Source organism: Oryctolagus cuniculus, chromosome 1, assembly GCF_051225735.1.
Source record: "Oryctolagus cuniculus isolate XC-2025 breed Fujian yellow rabbit chromosome 1, ASM5122573v1, whole genome shotgun sequence".
NCBI classification, from domain to species: Eukaryota; Metazoa; Chordata; class Mammalia; order Lagomorpha; family Leporidae; genus Oryctolagus; species Oryctolagus cuniculus.
This window is the reverse complement of record NC_142867.1, coordinates 56,962,736-56,982,027: the sequence shown is the minus strand read 5'-3', so window position 1 is coordinate 56,982,027 and position 19,292 is coordinate 56,962,736. Positions and strand designations below refer to the sequence as shown.

General features: G+C 47.6%; 1 protein-coding gene and 1 non-coding gene across 4 annotated transcripts in view; both read right to left on the bottom strand.

Annotated features, from left to right (window-relative positions):
• The window catches only part of DENND5A (DENN domain containing 5A), a 128,568-nt gene extending 119,162 nt beyond the window's left edge, over positions 1-9,406 (bottom strand). The window contains exon 1 of one of the 3 annotated variants that reach the window (XM_070073625.2): positions 8,978-9,406. In XM_070073625.2, the coding sequence (XP_069929726.1) occupies positions 8,978-9,110 (133 nt within the window). In that variant the 5' untranslated portion in view covers positions 9,111-9,406. Of the gene's footprint in view, positions 1-8,136; positions 8,476-8,977 lie in introns of those variants that run through there. The other 2 variants (XM_070073626.2, XM_089329033.1) reach the window with 2 other exon arrangements.
• A 5,909-nt stretch (positions 9,407-15,315) lies between these two features.
• On the bottom strand, positions 15,316-15,422 carry LOC138847735 (U6 spliceosomal RNA). Its single transcript, XR_011385683.2, has one exon. It is a non-coding gene; the product is annotated as a U6 spliceosomal RNA (small nuclear RNA).
• Positions 15,423-19,292: the final 3,870 nt, after the last annotated feature.

The following is a 19,292-nucleotide window of genomic DNA, read 5'->3' as shown; positions in this document are numbered from 1 at the left end:
TGGCCCAGCACTGGCTGTTGCAGGCCCTCTGGGGAGTGAACCAGCAGATGGAAGATACCTCTCTCTCTGAAGTACATCTTTAAAAAAAAAAAAAAAAAAAAAAAAGGAAAGCTCTAGTAACTAGTCTAAAAAAATTTATTTTTTATTTTTAAGGTTTTTTTTTTTTTTTAAGGGAAAGGGTTTATTGGAGGAAACCCAACAGACCGAACGGACAAGAAAGAGAAAGAGAAGAGAGCCGTAAGAGATCAAGAAAGAGATAGAAAGACAGAGAGATCAAGAGAGAGACACGTGTTCAGGAACATGTCCTTTTGAAACTTTGCCAGGGGGCGGGCAGGGAAGCAGGAACAGCAAACTCCATTAGGATGGGGGTGGGGCTGACACCAGTGGTTGGGCCATGTGGCCACCTGGCTTACAGCAATGGCAGTGGGGGCTAGAGCCTAGGAGGATGTCAGGGTGTAGATGGTGCCATAGATAAGACTGCGCCATTTTACTAACATTCTCCCTTTTGTTTTTGATAAATCAGCAGTTGTTTGGGATTACATTAGTCCCAAAAGTCCAGCAGGGGTAGAGGGACAATGATCTGTCTTTAGAGCTACTTCCTGCAACGTGTATTTATTTGAAAAAAATATACAGAGAGAGAGAGAAGGGGAGACAGAGATTTTCCGTCTGCTAGTTCACTCCCCAAATGGTCACAATGGCCAGGGCTAGGCCAGACTAAAGCAAAGAGCTTCCTCTGAGTCTCCCATGTAGGCACAAGGGCCCAAGCACTTGGGTTATTTTTGCTGCTTTCCCAGGTAGATTAGCAGGGAGCTAGATTGGAAGTAGAGCACCCAATACCCGAACCAGCACCTACATGGGATCCTGGCATTGTCACAGGGAGCTTTATCTGCTAAGCCACAACACCGGCCCCAGAAAAACATCTCTAGAACAGAGAAAGAATGGGTAAGGAAAGAGGACAAAACAATCACCAACGGCATTACTATAATTCAGAAAACAAGTGACCTGCCTCCTCTCCTGACATAGTTTCTCTGTTGCAGTGTGGCTTGGGAACTGAACCACAGCTCTGCTATTCGCGATTAATCCCCACATCTATAATGAAAAACATTTAAAAATAAAAACTTCATCAATAGTGAAACAGCATACAGAAGAGGTAGATCCTAACAGTTCTTACTTATTGAGCAACATTGAACCAAAAAATTATATTTCAAGTGGGACTGAAAAAAATTTAAACGATTTAAAAGCATATTATAAAACCCTAAAGTCATTTATAAATATTAATCCTTACCATCTGCTGAAAGTGCTAACTGGACTATCTTTGATTTCTAGCTCTAACATTCTTCATTCTGTGATCAATATAAACAAATGTACATTCATATCATGTTTTGCCAACTGGAAACCGTTTACAAATCCCAAACTCACAGACCGGAATGAAGCTGACTAGGTGGAACTTCCCTCCACAGACCTTCTCACTGCTCAGGGCTCTCAGCCGTCCAGGAAAGCATTTTAAACTAAGCGAGTTAGTGAAGTCCACACAGTAGACCTCAGATGGCCTAGCAAAATTTGACCAGACTTACCCATCACACTAATGAACATCAAAAACTATTAACTTGGTCCTCTTTAACAGGAAGCTACCAGAGATTCCACAGATGACAACCAGGCAAATATTCTAAGATTTGAGAGACAAGTCATCTGACTATACCTGTTACCATTGTATTTCCTGGAAATACATGTGATCCTGGGAGCACACTGAAAACACCTGAGATCTTGCATCATCTCTACTCTCACTTTTCATCATGCCAGGATCCTGCCACTCACAGACTCCGAACAGGGTTCAACGTACTCCAAACTAACACACAGAATCACAAAATATCTGGAACAGGGGTATTTGAAGAGCATTTGCCTCACTAAGTAACTTTTAAGAACTAAATCCAAACCCCTGGGAAGGACAGCCTGTGTTTAATCACTCAATTCCACAGGAATTCACCAGCTGCTCAAAGGCAAGCCTTTCTCTTTCTCACTTGATCCTATGCAATATCCAGCAGGCACCTAAAACATAAAGTATAGGTTCCCTCACGGGTACCCAAGTTCCTGAGAGACTTCTAAGATCCCTTTAGACTAATCTGAATCCAAGACTGGCAAGAGGAATTGAGAAGCTGAGCCAAAGCTTTCCATTAGGGTTAGCCAAAACACAAGTTTATAAAAGGATATGGGATGGGAAAAAAGGGTGTTGCCAAAAGAGGCCTTAGGCAGAGAAAACTTTATTTTTAATCTAGGAAGGAAGGAAGGGCTGAACAGTGTAAGAGAACTTTGTTTAAGCACCAAACACTGTGACTCAGGGTTTCCTCCTAAGAAGAAAGAAGCAGGGCACCAATGTCCTTAAAGTAAAATCCACTTATTTTCCATGTGGTCCTCCCCACCTGAGAAAGTCAAGTACAGTTCTCTTATGTTCTGACAATATTCAGTCTCTCCAACTGAAGTTAGTGGGTGTCTTAGGGACTGTGCCCTAATACAGCAGCCTTGACCTCCGCAAATGCCTGAGGGAAGCTATCAGGACTCAAGCACTGCTGCAGCTAGGAATCTAGGCTTCCCAACAGAGATGCCTTTATAAAATGACCATAAGGGAATCTGCCCCAGAAGTGACAACCTGGCAGAGAGGATAAAAACTTTTAAGTTTAGGGCCCAGCGTTGTGACATAACGGGTAAAAGCCGCCACCTGCAGTGCCGGCATCCCATATGGGCAGCGGTTCAAGACCCGGCTGCTCTGCTTCCGATCCAGCTCTCTGCCATGGCCTAGGAAAGCAGTGGAAGATGGCCCAAAATGGCTCCTGGCCTCAGATCGGCGAAGCTCCTACCACTGCAGCCAACTGGGGAGTGAATCAGCAGATGGAAGACCTCTCTCTCTGCCTCTCTTCTCTCTGTGTGTAACTCTGACTTTCAAATAAATAATAAATCTTTTAAAAAAAACTTTAAAAAAAAGAGATGTACCTATGCAATTTATATTCATTAAACAAAAGCTTTCTTAAAAAAAAAAAAAAAGAAAGAAAGAAAAGAAAAAGATTACTTCATATCAATTCCCAGTTTGAAATTGGCTCACTTAGGTGTTTGCTTTGTTCTGTTTTAATTTGGAAGGCAGAAAGACAGAGACACGGAGATCTTCCATCCACTGGTTTACTCCCCAAATGCCTGCAATAAGCAGGGCTCTGGTAGGCCAAAGGCAGGAGTTCAGAACTCAATCCAGATATCCCACCTGGGTGGCAAGATTCAACTACCCGAGCTACTATCTGCTGCTGCCTCCCAGGGTGTACATTAGCAGGGAGATAGAATCTGAACCAGAGCCAGGACCCAAACTCAAGCATTCTCAAACTTTTTAGAGTTGTTTCATCTCTTGGGAAGGCCTGGCTTTTTTTCTTTAAAATAAAACATCTGTCTCAGCCATCAAGGATATGCAAATCAAAACCATAAGATACCACCTCATACCCACTAGGATGGCTATAATAAAAAAAACAGTAAGTGTTGGTGACAATACAGACACTGTTGCTAGAAATGCAAACCAGTGCAGCTGCTTTGGAAAACTGATTGGCAGACAGTCAAAAGGTTAAACACAGAGTTACCATATGACCTAGTGACTTCACTCCTAGATATATAGCCAGGAGAAATGAAAATACATGCCATATAAAAATGTATCCACAAATGTTCACAGCAGTGTTATTCATAATAATTAAGGAGTGCAAACAACCCAAGTGTCCATCAACTAATGGACCATCATATTATAGAATATTATTCAGTCATAAAAACCAATGTCTTGGAGCCAGAGTTGTGGCATAATGGGTTAAGCCACCACCTGCAATGCCAGCATCCCATATGGGTGCCGGTTTGAGCCCCGGCTGTTCTACTTCCAATCAAACTCCTTTCTAATGTGCCTGGGAAAGCAAAAGAGCAGGGTCCAACTGCTTGGGTCCCTGCACTTTAAAGGAGACCCAGATGAAGCTCCTGCCTCCTGGTTTTGGTCTGGTGCAGTCCCAGCCTTTGCAGCCATTTGGGGAGTGAACCAGCGGATGGAAGATCTCTCTCTCACTCTCTCTGTAACTCTACCTTTCAAGTAAATAAAATAAATCTTCAAAAAAAAAAAAAAAATGACTCAATGACACATGTACAACATAGACAAATCTTGAAAACATTATGCTAAGTGAAAAAAGCCAGTAAGAAGAGACTAGGCGATATATGATTCCACTTACATGAAATGTTCAAAATTGGCAGCCTACAGAGATTGAAAGTAGGTTAGCAGTAGCCTACAGTCAGGAGTTAATATTATGAGAGAAAATGGGGAATAACTGTTTATGAGTATAGGTTTTGGGGGGAGAATAATGATCATATGCTAAAATTGATTATACTAATAGTGATGACTGTACCATTCTGTGACTATACCACAAATCACTAAATTGAATGCATTAAAAAATAAGTGCAGGCCGGCGCTGTGGCATAGCAGGTAAAGCCGCTGCCTTCAGTGCCGGCATCCAATACGGGCACTGGTTTGAGACCCGGCTACTCCACTTCCGATCCAGCTCTCTGCTATGAACTGAGAGAGCAGTGGAAGATGGCCTAAGTCCTGGGGGCCCTGCACCCATGTGTGAGACCTCAAAGAAGCTCCTGACTCCTGGCTTCAGACTGGCCCACTCCAACCATTATGGTCACCTGTGAAGTGAACCAGCGGATAAAGGAGCTCTCTCTCTGCCTCTCTGTAACTCCACCTTTCAAATAAGTTTTTAAAAAATCATTTAAAAAATAAGTAAATTGCATGGCATATGAAATATATCTAAAAAAGTCACTTGTGTATGCATGTCTGGTGTATATGGAGGGTACACATTTAAGTAATACAACAAATGGGGCAAAATGTTCATAATTCTAAAGAATGTCCTAGAGTCCTCTGTTCTATTCATGTCAATGTTTCTTTTAAGTATAAAATTATATCAAAAGTTAAAACAAAAAATTATGATACCCATAATGATGATCACACACAATACTCTACATTAAAATTAAACAGAAACCTGGACTAGGGGAAAAAACGCCATAATGTCTGCTCTTGCCCACACAACACAAATGTTTACTTGCCTCTGCCTCCATCAGATTACTACAAAGAATGCAAAATAAAAAAAAATTTTTTTTAAAGAATGCAAAATATCCTCAAGTAGCAAAGGAATGAAACACAGCAAGAGAAGACAGATATTCTCCCACTTTCACAGGACCTCATTTCCTCATCTGTAAAATCAGAAGGTTATATCGTTTTTCAAGGGTGCATCCATGTTTGACATCCCATAATTCTGAAGTTCTAATATAGCACAATACGGTTAAGGAAGACTATGAACTGATGAGTCTTCAGGTTTTTCTGGACAGTTAGCAGTTTTTCTCTCCTAAGAGTGACTTGAACAGACGATTTCAGTGTATTCTCAATGTTTTAAGTAAGTTCATACAGGCTCCTTGCCAGTCTCCATCTTTCCTTCTCTCTATCCCTTTCTCTTCAACTCTTGGCAAGTCACTCTGCTAGAGCCTGGGAAAGCTGGCATACTGGATGAAAGAACTCAGGATACTTACATGCCAATACTGAGACTGGGTCAATTCAGAGGAACTTAGAGATACCAAGGTGAGAAATGAGTCATAAGGATTCTGGAACCTTAATTCTCAGGCAGATGGGAAAAGTAAACTCAAATCCCACCTCACCACAAAGTCTTCTGCTGTCACGGATGCTGACAATAAGAAGAAAGGAGGGGCTGGTGCTGTGGCATAGAGGGTAAAGCTGCTGCCTGCAGTGCCAGCATCCCATATGGGTGCCGGTTCGTGTCCCGGCTGCTCCACTTCTGATCCAGCTCTCTGCTATGGACTGGGAGGGCAGTGGAAGATGGCCCAAGTTCTTGGGCCCCTGTACCCACGTGGGGGACCCACAGGAAGCTCCTGGCTCCTGATCAGCACAGCTCTGGCTGTTGCTGCCAACTGGGGAGTGAACCAGCAGATGGAAGACCTCTCTCTCTCTCATTCTCCCTGCCTCTCCTTCTCTCTCTGTGTCACTTTGACTTTCAAATAAATAAGTAAATCTTTGGGGAAAAAAAAAAAAAAAGAGAAGAAGAAGAAGAAAGGAAAATGAAGATGCCAGGACACAAACACATTAAAGGGATGGAAAGAAGGACTGGACTCTACTACCGTCTGCCTCCTCACTTAGGATGGACCAACAGAAATAGAAAACCAGAAATTAGAAGCCATTCTTCCAGATTTCCTTATCTAACCAATAAGTTCAAAAAAGACAGAAAACATATACCATTTCCAAAAGTTAACCAGATTTGTACTTTACCCATAGATTACCTTGTTCTACTTCCAACTCAAAGTACTTCCTCAACAACCAGAAAAAAACAAAAATCAATTTTCACACCTTCCTCATCTGCTTGCACAACAAAGAACTACATGACTTGCTTAAATGCTTGAGTTTGCAAGAAAGGGGAAGGAGAGGACAAGGCGAGACTCCTACAAAACCCAGTGATCTCAGCCCCCATCATCACAGCAAGCTGTGCTCACTACCCTAAACAGAGGCACAAATCTTACCCCTTCTCCACAAAACCAGATGGAACACTGGAGAGCTTTGATTTGCTCATTTTGGGTTCACTTTTTAGGAAGCTACCTGAGGTATGCCCACACAATTTAATTTGCTTGGAGATAGAGACTCCTCAGCACCTCCCTAGAGAATCTAGGTGCAATTCACAATTTCCTGAAGTTTTACTGGCTATGACATCATCAGTTTGGGAGCTCTAAGGCAGGCTGAGAAGAGAAAATGCACCCTGGAGAGTCTCAGCATGGACTCACAGAGAGCTATTTGTATTCCATTTTGTCTTATTCAAAGATTCTCTCTTGGTAGTCCAGATTCCCCTACCAACCCCCAGAATGAAATGAAGGAGAAAAAAAAAAAAAAAAAAGTCCTTCAATCAGTGCCTATTCTAACAAAGGTCGCCTATTAGATAGTTTTGGCATTCCACTACTGCAACCACATTTTAAAAAGACAGAAATGCTCTCCTTTGTATATTTTATACAACTCAACCCCCTTTCTTTATTCTTCCAATAAGCTTTCACATAGTACAACAGAGAATAATAACATTTCTCTTTTAATGAAATGAGATTTTTTTTCACATTTTTTGAGAGTCTACTTGATGAGATTTTTTTTTTACTTATATTCTCTCTTCCCTGGCAGAATTATTCAACTCATCCCCAGTCACAGAGATAGTCAACAGCAAAACAGAAATGTTTGACCCCAAAACCCATTAATAGTACTTCCCAGCTTCATTCCTATATTTTATCATTTGCAAACCTCTCTATTTTCCAAAACCTATGTCTATACAATTTAACACATACTCAAAAGCACAGCATAAAAATAACATTGATTTATTCTACCACCTTAAACTTTCTGTTAAGAAGACCTTTGTTATTTTCAATCTTTCTCAACCTGTTAGTGCTTTCTAAACATCTGCAGTCAGGCCAATGAGATGCAGTTGAGCGTCATGGGAGGAGCACAGGACAAAGGGTCAAGTTATTAACCGGGATTTAGCACTACTATCCTTCCTGGGCCTCATCTTCCTCTCTGAGATCCTTTCCAGCAACAATACCTTGAACTGAATTCCAACTGCTGCATCAGGCTGCAAACTTAATCCATATAAGACCAATAAAAAAATTAACATCTGTATTATAAGTATCTGAGTATCTAAAAAAGTGAGCCTGAAACAATAAATAACCCAACAAAAGGCCTAATGGTAACTATATCACCAGTTCATGATTTTTTTTTTTCATCTACCTACTAGTAATTTGAGGCAATTCAGTATCTTTTCTGGCCTTCTTAAGGCACCAATTTATCTCAAATTTTTTTAAAAGAAACAGTCTATGTTTTGTCATTTGAAGCATGCACACAACTTTTTTTTTTTCCCCCAGAAGAAACCCTGGAATTTTTCTGGTGACCAAGCAATCTGTCCTGTCATCTCTGAAGCAAAGTAAAATTAGTCAGCAGGCTGTGCACTTTGGAGAGTGACCACATCATGACAGAAAAGTGCAAAGGAGTTTCCCTCATCAAATCAGGATGACACAACTTAAAAGTCTGACACAACAAACCTCCGCCCACTTGAAATCTGCTCACGGGATGCTCCAGCCAAAAACTTTTCCAAGTTGTTGCAACTCCAAGGCTCCAATGGTGGTGCAGTGGAATTCAGGGGTGTTTTAATAATCCTGACCCTGATCTGCACCGAATGCCAGATGTGATCAGGGCCCCTCTCCACTCCCCCACTACCTTGGCTTGGAAAGATGGCTTGAGTAGCCTCTCCACAAGCCAGCCCCCTCGGACACACACCAACGACCCTGGTCCTCAAAAGGGACATGGATTACTTTTCACAAAAGGGCATGGCCGGGGGCCGCAAGCCCTTCCCAGCGCCAAGGGACCTTCCATCCTGGTGCGGGCCAACTTCACTTTATTACTTCACGTCCCAGCCAGAGGGGCAGAGCAGGAAAACCCAGGGGCCTGCGTTATAACGGTTTTGAGGAACTGGTGTCACAGGCTTGTTGGGAAGAGGCCAGATAAACTCACCAAGTTTTTGTTTTGTTTGGCCCGGGGTGGAGCGGGGCAGGCTTACTTTCACTAGGACGCGGGATGCCTTTTCTCTCCCTATCGGGTGTTTAGAAGACAAGTTTCCCCTAATTCGACACTAACTCTCTCATCCCTGCCCTCGTCCCTGTGGCCGACCACAGGCCCGCAGCGCCTGGGGCCGGAGCGGCCGCTCGCTCCCTCTCCGCGCAGGGACAGTCCGGCCGCTTCCCTCCTCTGGCCAACGTCCCCTTCGCCCGCGCCGCCCGGAGCCCTCCCGACGACCCTCACCCGGTTCCCGGGACAAAGCGGGGTGCGGGAAGCGGGACGCTCTCCTCAGGGCCCCGAGTCGCGGCGGGCACTGCGCGTACTCACCCGACAGCTCGTCCGGCTCCAGCCCGGTCTCGGTGTCCAGCCCGCAGATGACAAAGTAGTCGGCGAAGCGATTGGGCGCCGAGCCCCCACCGCCGCCGCCACCGCCGCCGCCGCCACCGCCGCCGCCGCTCATGGCGCCGGGGCCGAGACGGGCCGGGCCGTGCGGAGCGGCGCGGAGCCCCCGCACCCGGGCTCCCGCCCGCCCGCCCTCAGGCCGCCCCGCCCGCCGCTACCGCGGCTCAGGCCGCCGCCCCCGGCCCTGGCCCGGTCCCCGCGGCCGCCGCGGCTGCCGTGACGGGGCAGGGGGGCACTGGGCCCCCCCGCGCCGCATCCTGGACTCCTTCCCCTCTGCGCCGCCGCCGCCAGCCGAGAGCGCCGCGAGCCGGCGGAGCTTAGAGAAGGGCGGAAAGCGCCGGGAAGAGCTCCGCCGCGGCCCCCTCCCGCCGCGCCTGCGCAAGCGCCGTCGGGGAGGGGGCGGGCGCCTAGCCGAAAGGATGACGTGATGCTCTTCAGGCCGCGCGGGCCGCAGCTTCCCTGGCTGTCGCCGCAGCGCAACTGTCCGCTGCCGGGTCCCCCGCAACCGCCACCTCCCGGACTGCGACTCCCTTGGGGAGGGCTGAGGAGGTGCAGGAAGAGTGGGTATATATCCCGCAGAGCTGTGGCCCTGGTCCGTGCTGCGCCGCTCTCCTGGTCACCTGCTAGAGGCCCTAGACCTCTTTAACCCGGCGTGTCACGGGCTCAGGTCGCAGGACTAAGCTCAAGGCCTGCCCAGTAGAGTCCCTAGGCTCAGCCTAGTCGCCCCCTACGGCGCCTTCTCCCTGCCCGCCTACCCTGGTCTTTTCCTCAGTATACTGAGTTGAGGATGCCCCCTTTCTCTTTTGAGGGCGTGGGCCAGCTGGTCTTAAATGTATCCGTGTCTTGGCCGGCGCCCCGGCTCACTAGGCTAATCCTCCGCCTAGCGGCGCCGGTCGGGGCGCCGGATTCTGTCCCGGTTGCCCCTCTTCCAGGCCAGCCCTCTGCTGTGGCCAGGGAGTGCAGTGGAGGATGGCCCAGGTGCTTGGGCCCTGCACCCCATGGGAGACCAGGAAAAGCACCTGGCTCCTGGCTCCTGCCATCGGATCAGCGCGGTGCGCCGGCCGCAGCACACCGGCCGCGGCGGCCATTGGAGGGTGAACCAACGGCAAAGGAAGACCTTTCTCCCTGTCTCTCTCTCTCTCTCACTGTCCACTCTGCCTGTCAAAAAAAAAAAAAAAAAAAATGTATCCGTGTCTTACAGATGGGGAAGCTGAGGCCCAGGGAAGGTTACATGGAGTTGAAGAGACAAAGCCTGGACCAGGATTCCGGGCTGGAGGTCACCTCCCGGCTCCCTATCCTCCAGCCAGGCCTTTTCCCACGCACCTCTCTTCCCCTCTCCTGTCACTCCGGCTCATCCCTTCCTCCTCTTCACTGTGGGAATTATCAAGTCCATTCTTTTCTCTTTTTTAAAGATTTATGTATTTATTTGAAAGAGTTACACGGAGAAGGAGAGGCAGAGACAGAGAGAGGTCTTCCATCTGCTGGTTGACTCCCTAGATGGCTGCAAAGACCAGAGCCGCGCAGATCCGAAGCCAGGAGCTTCTTCCGAGTCTCCCACGTGGGTGCAGGGGCCAAAGGACTTGGACCATCTTCTACTGCGTTCCCAGGCCATAGCAGAGAGCTGGATCGCAAGTGGAGCAGCCAGGACTCAAACCGGCACCCATATGGGATGCCAGCACTTCGGGCAGAGGCTTCACCCGCTACGCCAGTGTCAGCCCCTCAAGTCCATTCTTGAGCAGCTTTTCCTGCAAAAAGAAGGTGAGAAACGGGGCAGGGGGACACCTCCTGGTCCTTTTCCTGGGACCCTCCAAACTCATTTTCACAGAAGCGAGGCAGGGGTATCCTTCTATCCCCTGAAATGGAAGATCAGAGGCCCAGAAGGCTTTACAGTATAGCGGTCACTCGCATGGGCTCTAACGTAATCCTCAAATTTGAAACCTTGCTTTATCATTTATTGTATCATTTTGGGCAAGTTATTTAATCCCTAGGCGCCAGCAGTTGTGGTTTTTGTAAAGATTACAAGTATAGGCAAAGCAATGAAAATAGTGCCTGAAACACAGAAGGCATTCAGCAAATGTTACCGAAGTTATTAGCACTGATATTGTTGTTCCAGAAAGGATTGTGCTCAAGATTTGCTCTGGCAGGCTGCCACTAAACTGGTTTCCACAAAGGCTGAGCCAGGGTGCTCTCCTGGGTTCTCTCCTGGATAATTCTCTTAAGTATTGGTTCCCTGGGGGAGGATGGCCTGGAGGTCACAGCCAACATCACTCAGCACACAGCAGCCACACCTCCCTGTATCTAACCTGCTTGAACTAATGGGAGGAAAGTGAGGAGAAGGTAAGGTGCCATTCAGAGGGATGGAGGCCCCAGCCTATGCTGCTGTTCCATGCTGTGAACACCAGCAGTAGAGAAGAATCAGAGAATGCCAACAGTTACAGAGCATAGCAAGGGCAGCTCTCCAGGTTGGAAAATGATCAGGGAAGGTTTCTAGAAATTTTTACTCTGACCTGAGTTCTGGAGGGTCGACAGGAACTCCTCAGGTATAAGAGGAAGGGAAAAAGATGTTTGATGCAGCATGTGGGACGATAAGGAGTGACAGATAAAAGTGTGTGAAGGCAACAGCAAGCAGTTCATCAAGGCTAGAGATGGAGATATGAAAGGAGTCAAACCAGGGAGAGAGGAACAGGACACAGTGAAAACAGCCTCAAATGCCAGGCTGAAGAATTACTCCTGAGGGCTGGCATGGCTCAGCAGGTTAAAGCCTTAGTCTGCGGTGCCAGGCACTGATTCAAGTCCCGGCTGCTCCACTTCCCATCCAGCTCTCAGCTATGGCCTGGGAAAGCAATAGAAGATGGCCCAGGTCTTTGGGCCCCTGCACTTGCGTGAGAGGCCTGGAAGAAGTTCCAGGCTCCTGGCTTCAGATTGGCACAGCTCCAGCTACTGTGGCTGTATGAGGACTGAACCAGTTGATGCAAGACTTCTGCCCCTCTCCCCCGTCTCTCTGTGACTCAGCTTTTCAGATAAATAAATACTTTTTTTTTTTTTTTGACAGGCAGAGTGGACAGTGAGAGAGAGAGAGAGAGAGAGAAAGGTCTTCCTTTGCCGTTGGTTCACCCTCCAATGGCCGCTGCAGCCGGCGCACCACACTGATCCAAAGCCAGGAGCCAGGTGCAGGGCCCAAGCACTTGGGCCATCCTCCACTGCACTTCCGGGCCAATGCAGAGAGCTGGCCTGGAAGAGGGGCAGCCAGGACAGAATCTGGCGCCCCAACCTGGACTAGAACCCGGTGTGCCGGTGCCGCAGGTGGAGGATTAGCCTAGTGAGCCGTGGTGTCGGCCAATAAATAAATCTTAAAAAAAAAAAAAAAAGAATCCTGGTGTCATCGTCCCCCACCCCTACCCCATCCATTCTATGGTTCAGCGATGCGGTATCAAGTCCAGGCTGCGCCACTTCCGATTCAGCTCCTTGATAATGTGCCTGGAAAGTCAACAGAAGATGCCCAAGTTCTTGGGCCTCTGCCACTCGTGAGGGATACCCAAATGGAGAATCAGGCTCATGGCTTCAGCCTGACCCAGCCCTGGCCATTGCTGCCATTTGGGGAGTAAACCAGGAGATGGAAAACCTTTCTCTCTTTCTCTCCCTCTCTCTGTAACTCTACCTCTCAAATATATAAATAAAATCTTTTTTTAAAAAATCTTAAGAAAATTAATCCTGAGGCCATGGTTGTGGTGCAGCCAATCAAGCTGCTGCTCCCAACACCACCATCCCATAGTGGAGTGCCAGTTCCAGTCCTTGCTGCTCTGCTTCTGATCCTGCTCCCTGCAAATTTGCCTGGGAAAGCAGTAGATGATGGTCCAAATATTTGGGCCCCTAGCATTCAAGTGGGAAACCATATGGGGGAGTTCCATGTTCCTGGATTCAGCCTGTCCCAGCCCCCTGCCATGGCATCCATTTGAGGAGTGAACCACCAGATGGAATATTCCTATATTCCTTCCTTCCTTCCTTCCTTCCTTCCTTCCTTTCTTTCTTTCTTTCTTTCTTTCTTTCTTTCTTTCTTTCTTTCTTTCTTTCTCTTTCTTTTTCTTTTTCTTTCTCTCTTAAATGAATCGAGAAAGAAATACAGAAAAAGAAAAGAAGAATCGACCCTATAGGGTATATGGATGGACAGGGCCAACTGGGAGGAATTTAATCCAAGGAATAACAAGATCTGACCTACAGCTTAGAAAGTTTACTCTGGGGTTCATGTGGAAGAAGGGACTTGAAATAGGAATAAATGTTATCAGCTTAAAAATCCAGACACTTTCAATCCAGTGTATCCAGAGTGATCAGGTATTGGAAGACCTCTCACACTAACTCAACTCATAAAACAAGTTAAAAAGAAAAGCAGAGGCTGGCTCTGTAGCCTAATGGGTAGAGCACCACCTGCAGTGCCGGCATCCCATATGGGCTGCTTCTCTTCCGATCCAGCTCTCTGCTATGGCCTGGGAAAGCAGCAGAAGATGGCCTAAGTCCTTGGACCCCTGTACCGACGTGGGAGACCCAGAAGAAGCTCCTGGCTTCAGATTGGCCCACCTCCCGCTATTGCAGCCATCTGGGGAGTGAACCAGCGGATGGAAGAATTCTCTTTCTCTGTAACTCCGCCTTTCAAATAAATAAATAAACAAACTTTTTTTTTTTAAAGGCAAAATTGTATTAATTTGCCCAGGGAAATGTAACTGCTCAGAGGCCCAGAACACTCAATTATAAAGTGATCTCCTTCCCAGTAGGAAATACATTTGGCAGAGTGGTTTCTTCTTAGAGAGTCAGAAAAAAATATAGAACTGGATTTTTTTTCAAAGATTTTTTTTTATTTGAGAGGCATAGCTACAGATAGACAAAGGGAGGTCTTCCATCCACTGGTCCACTCCCCAAATGGGTGCAACAGCTGGAGCTGTGTCGATCTGAAGCCTGAAGCCAGAAGCCAGGAGCTTCTTCCAGGTCTCCCACATAGGTACAGGGGTCCAAGGACTTGGGCCATCTTCTGATGCTTTTCCAGGTCATTAGCAGGGAGTTGGATTGGAAAGGGTGCACCCGGGACTCAAACCAGCACTCAAATGGGGTGCCAGCACTGCATGTGGAAGCCTAACCCTACTACGCCACAATCCTGGCCCTAGATATTCTTTTGATTTAATGTTTAAATTCCTCCTCTCATTCTTACTAGTTGTGTAAACTGATGACATACATTAGCCTCTCAGGAATTAGAATTGCATGACACAGCAGGTAACACATCACTTGGGACATCAGCACCCATATCAGGCTATCTGGGTTTCAGTTACAAATTCACCCCAAATTCTAGGTCCCTGGAAATACACACCCTGGGAGGCAGCCAGTGATGGCTCAGGTACTTGAGTCCCATGAAAGATGGGGTTCTGGGCTCTTCATTTCTTCCTGGCCCAGTCCTGGCTGTTGGCAGGCATTTGAGGAGTGAACCAGCTGATGGAAAATCTCTCAGTCTCCCTCAGATTCTTTTTTTTTAATTATTTTATTTTTGACAGGTAGAGTTATAGACAGTGAGAGAGAGAGAGACAGAGAGAAATGTCTTCCTTCTGTTGGTTCACCCCCCAAATGGCCACTGTGGCTGGCACCGCACCAGCCCAAAGCCAGGAGCCAGGTGCTTCTTCCCGGTCTCCCATGTGGGTGCAGGGGCCCAAGCACTTGGGCCATCCTCCACTGCCCACCCGGGCCACAGCAGAGAGCTGGACTGGATGAGAAGCAGTCGGGACTGGAACCTGGCACCTATTTGGGATGCTGGCGCCACAGGCAGAGGATTAAAGTGAGCCACGGCGCCAGCCCCCGGATTCTTTCAAATACATGAAAATAAAGATTAAAAAATTTTAAATAAAAAATTATTGAAAGTAAGAATTTTTTAAAAAATTTATTTATTTGAAAGTCAGAGTTACACAGAGAGAGGAGAGGCAGAGAGAGAGAGGTCTTCCGTCCGATGGTTTACTCCCCAGATGGCCGCAACAGCCGCAGCTGCGCCCATCCGAAGCCAGGAGCCAGGAGCCTCTTCCAGGTCTCCCATGTGGGTACAGGGGCCCAAGCACTTGGGCCATCTTCTACTGCTTTCCCAGGCCATAGCAGAGAGCTGGATTGGAAGAGGAGCAGCAGGGACTAGAATCTGTGCCCATATGGGATGCTGGCACTTCAGGCCAGGGTGTTAACCCACTGCACCACAGCACCGGCACCTCTTTTTTTTTTTTTTTTTTTTTTTTTTTTTTCAAAAAAATGTGGAATGCTTCACAAATTTGTGTGTCGTCCTTGCGCAGGGGCCATGCTAATCTTCTCTGTATCGCTCCAATTTTAGTATATGTGCTGCCGAAGCGAGCACCGGCACCTCTTATTTATTTATTTATTTAAAGAGTTATAGAGAGAGAGGAGAGGCAGAGAGAGAGAGAGGTCTTCTATCCAATGGTTCACTCCCCAATTGGCTGCAACGGCTGGAGCTGTGCTGATCTGAAGCCAGGAGCCAGGAGCTTCCTCCAGGTCTCTCATACAGGTGCAGGGGCCCAAGGACTTGGGCCATCTTGTACTGCTTTCCCAGTCCATAGCAGAGACCTGGATCGGAAGTGGAGCAGCCCGGTCTCAAATGGCGCCCATATGGGATACCGCCACTGTGCCACAGTGCCGTCCCCAGATTTCTTTTTCTATTATTAAAATGGAGGTAGGGGGTCAGCACTGTGGTGTAGTGGGTAAAGCTGCCACCTGCAGGGTTGGCATCTTCACTTTCAATCCAGTTCCTTGCTTATGGCCTTGGAAAACAGTGGAAGATAGTCCAAGTGCTTAGGCCCCTACACCCACATGGAAGACCTGGAAGAAGCTCCTGGCTCCTGGCTTTGGATTGGCCCAACTCTGACCACTGTGGCCATTTTGGGAGTGAACCAGCAGATGGAAGAAATATCTCTCTTACCCTCTCTCTGTGTAACTCTGCCTTTCAAATAAATAAATACATATTTAAGAAATGATAGTAGACTAGACACAAGAAAACTTACCTTCATCATTTTTAAGTGGCATTAAGGACATTCAGGTTGTATGTGACCGTGGTCTCCAGAGTTTTTTTCATGCTGCAGAACTGAAACTGTACCCATTAAATAGTAATTCCTCATTCCCGCATCCCACACCAGCTTCTGGAAACCACCATTCCACTTTATGTTTCTATGAATTGACTAATCTCAGTACCTCATATGAGTGAATCATACAATATTTGTCACTGGGGTCAGCACTGTGTCACAGAGTGTTAAGCTGCCACCTGTGATGCCAGCATCCCACATCAGAGCACCAGTTCAAGTCCCAACTGCTCCACTTCTGCTCCAGTTTCTTGCTAATGCATCTGGGAAAGCAATGGAAGAGGGCCAAATTACTTGGGCCCCTGCCACCCACGTGGGAGACCCAGGTGGATTTTTAGGTCCCTGACTTCAGCCTGGCGCAGCCCCTGTCACTGCAACCATTTGGAGAGTGAACCAGCACATGGAAGATATCTCTGTCTCTTTGCCTCTCTGTGTAACTCTGCCTTTCAGATAAATAAGTCTTTAGAAAACATATACACAGGAGCTGGCTTTGTGGCATAGCAGGTAAAGCCACTTGTGACACCAGTATCCCATATATGTGCCACTTTATGTCCCAGCTACTCCAATTCCAATCTAGTTCCCTGCTAATGGCCTGGAAAAAGCAGTGGAAGATGGGCCAACTGGTTGGGCCCCTGTCACCAATGTGGGACATCCAATGGAGTTCCAGGCTCCTGGTTTCCTCCTGGCCCACCTCTACCCATTACAGCAATTTGGGGAGTGGACCACCTGATGGAAGATTCTCTCTCTCCCTCTTTCTCTGTTATTCTGCCTTTCAAATAAAATAAATCTTAAAAAAAATTGTGGGCCGGCACCGTGGCTCACTTGGTTAATCCTCCGCCTACGGTGCTGGCATCCCATATGGATGCCAGGTTCTAGTCCCGGTTGCTCCTCTTCCAGTTCAGCTCTCTGCTGTGGTCCAGGAGTGCAGTGGAGGATGGCCCAAGTGCTTGGGCCCTGCACCTGCATGGGAGACCAGGAGAAGCACCTGGCTCTTGGCTTCCGATTGCCGTAGTGGACACTGGGGGGTGAACCAACGGAAGGAAGACCTTTTTTTTTTTTTTTTTTTTTTTTTTTTTTTTTTTTTTGCAGGCAGAGTGGACAGTGAGAGAGAGAGAGAGACAGAGAGAAAGGTCTTCCTTTTCTGTTGGTTCACCCTCCAATGGCCGCTGCGGCTGGCGCGCTGCGGCCTGCACACCGCACTGATCTGATGGCAGGAGCCAGGTGCTTCTCCTGGTCTCCCATGGGGTGCAGGGCCCAAGCACTTGGGCCATCCTCCACTGCACTCTCTGGCCACAGCAGAGAGCTGGCCTGGAAAAGGGGCAACCGGGACAGAATCCGGCACCCCGACCGGGACTAGAACCTGGTGTGCCGGTGCTGCAAGGCGGAGGATTAGCCTAATGAACCGCGGCGCCGGCCGGAAGACCTGTCTGTCTCTCTCATTGTCTAACTCTGCCTGTCAAAAAAAAAAAAAAAAAAAATTGAGTGGCTTATTTAAAATAACATAATGTCTTCAAGTTTCATCCATGTTGTAGTATGTGTCAGAATTTCCTTCATTGTTGAGTATTATAGATATATTTATATATGTGATAAAATCTTTACATTGTGCCCACAAAGCTCTTCATGATCTATCCTCCCATTCCCTTCCCCTCCCACCTTGGTGATAGTAAAGCTAGTTGCTGAAACAAAGAAACACAGTAACTGTGGCTTAGCACTGAAGTTTATTTCTTGCTCACAGAACACTCCAGTGTGGGTATTCTTGGTCAGCCTTTCCTGCGTGGGCTTGAGTCAGAGATCCAGGCCACACCCTTTCTGTCTCCTATTCTGCCCTTCTTAGAACCTCATTCCATACACAGTTTCTTCAAAATATGCACTTTCAATTAACTTTTTGAAGGCTGCTTATATGCATACATTTGAAAATTTTTTGTGTCAAAATAAACTTACCTTTAAACTCCTTTTTTTTTTTTTTTTTTTTTTGACAGGCAGAGTGGACAGTGAGAGAGAGAGACAGAGAGAAAGGTCTTCCTTTGCCGTTGGTTCACCCTCCAATGGCTGCCGTGGCCAGCGCGCTGCGGCCGGTGCACCGCACTGATCCGAAGCCAGGAGCCAGGTGCTTCTCCTGGTCTCCCATGGGGTGCAGGGCCCAAGCACTTGGGCTATCCTCCACTGCATTCCCTGGCCACAGCAGAGAGCTGGCCTGGAAGAGGGGCAACCGGGGCAGAATCCGGCGCCCCGACCGGGACTAGAACCCAGTGTGCCCGTGCCGCAAAGTGGAGGATTAGCCTATTGAGCCACGGCGCTGGCCTTCAACTCCATTTTTCATGAACCTTTTGGAGTACCCTTGTATTATGTCCCAGATATTTTTTAAAAATTCTTACTTTCAGGGCCAGTGATCTGGCGCAGTGGGTTAATGCCCTGGCCTGAAGTGCCGGCATCGCATATGGGTGCTGGTTCTAGTCCCAGCTGCTCCTCTTCCAATCCAGCTCTCTGCTGTGGCCTGGGAAAGCAGTAAGAAGATGGCCCAAGTCCTTGAGCCCCTGCACCCACGTGGGAGACATGGAGGAAATTCCTGGCTCCTTGCTTCGGATCCGTGCAGCTCCAGCCCTTGCGGCCAGTTGGGGAGTGAACCATCGGATGGAAGACCTCTCTCTCTCTCTCTCTCTCTCTCTCTCTCTCTGCCTCTCCTCTCTCTGTGTAACTCTGACTTTCAAATAAATAAATAAATCTTAAAAAAAAAAAAAGAGGTTTATTATGAGAGATTGGAGCTTACATGGGTATGGAGGCTAAGAAGTTCCTTGTTCTCTCTGCTAGTTGGAGGCATGGGAAAGTCAGCAGTGTAACTCAGCCTGAACCGGAAGGCCTGAAAACCAGGAGGCCCGGTGTCCACACAGAAGATGAATGTCCTAGTTCCGGACATTAGTAGTTAAGGCATCTGTGTCCATATGGGAAAACTCAGGTTTGATTCTCAGCTCTGGCTCCTGATTCTGGCTTCCTACTGTTGCAGACCCTGGGAAGCAGTGGTGATGGCTCAGGTAATTGGGCCTCTGCTACCCATGTGGGAGACCTGACTTGAGTTCCTGGCTCCCAGCTTTGGCCAGTTGAGGGCATCTGGAGAGTGAACTAGCAGAGGGGATCAA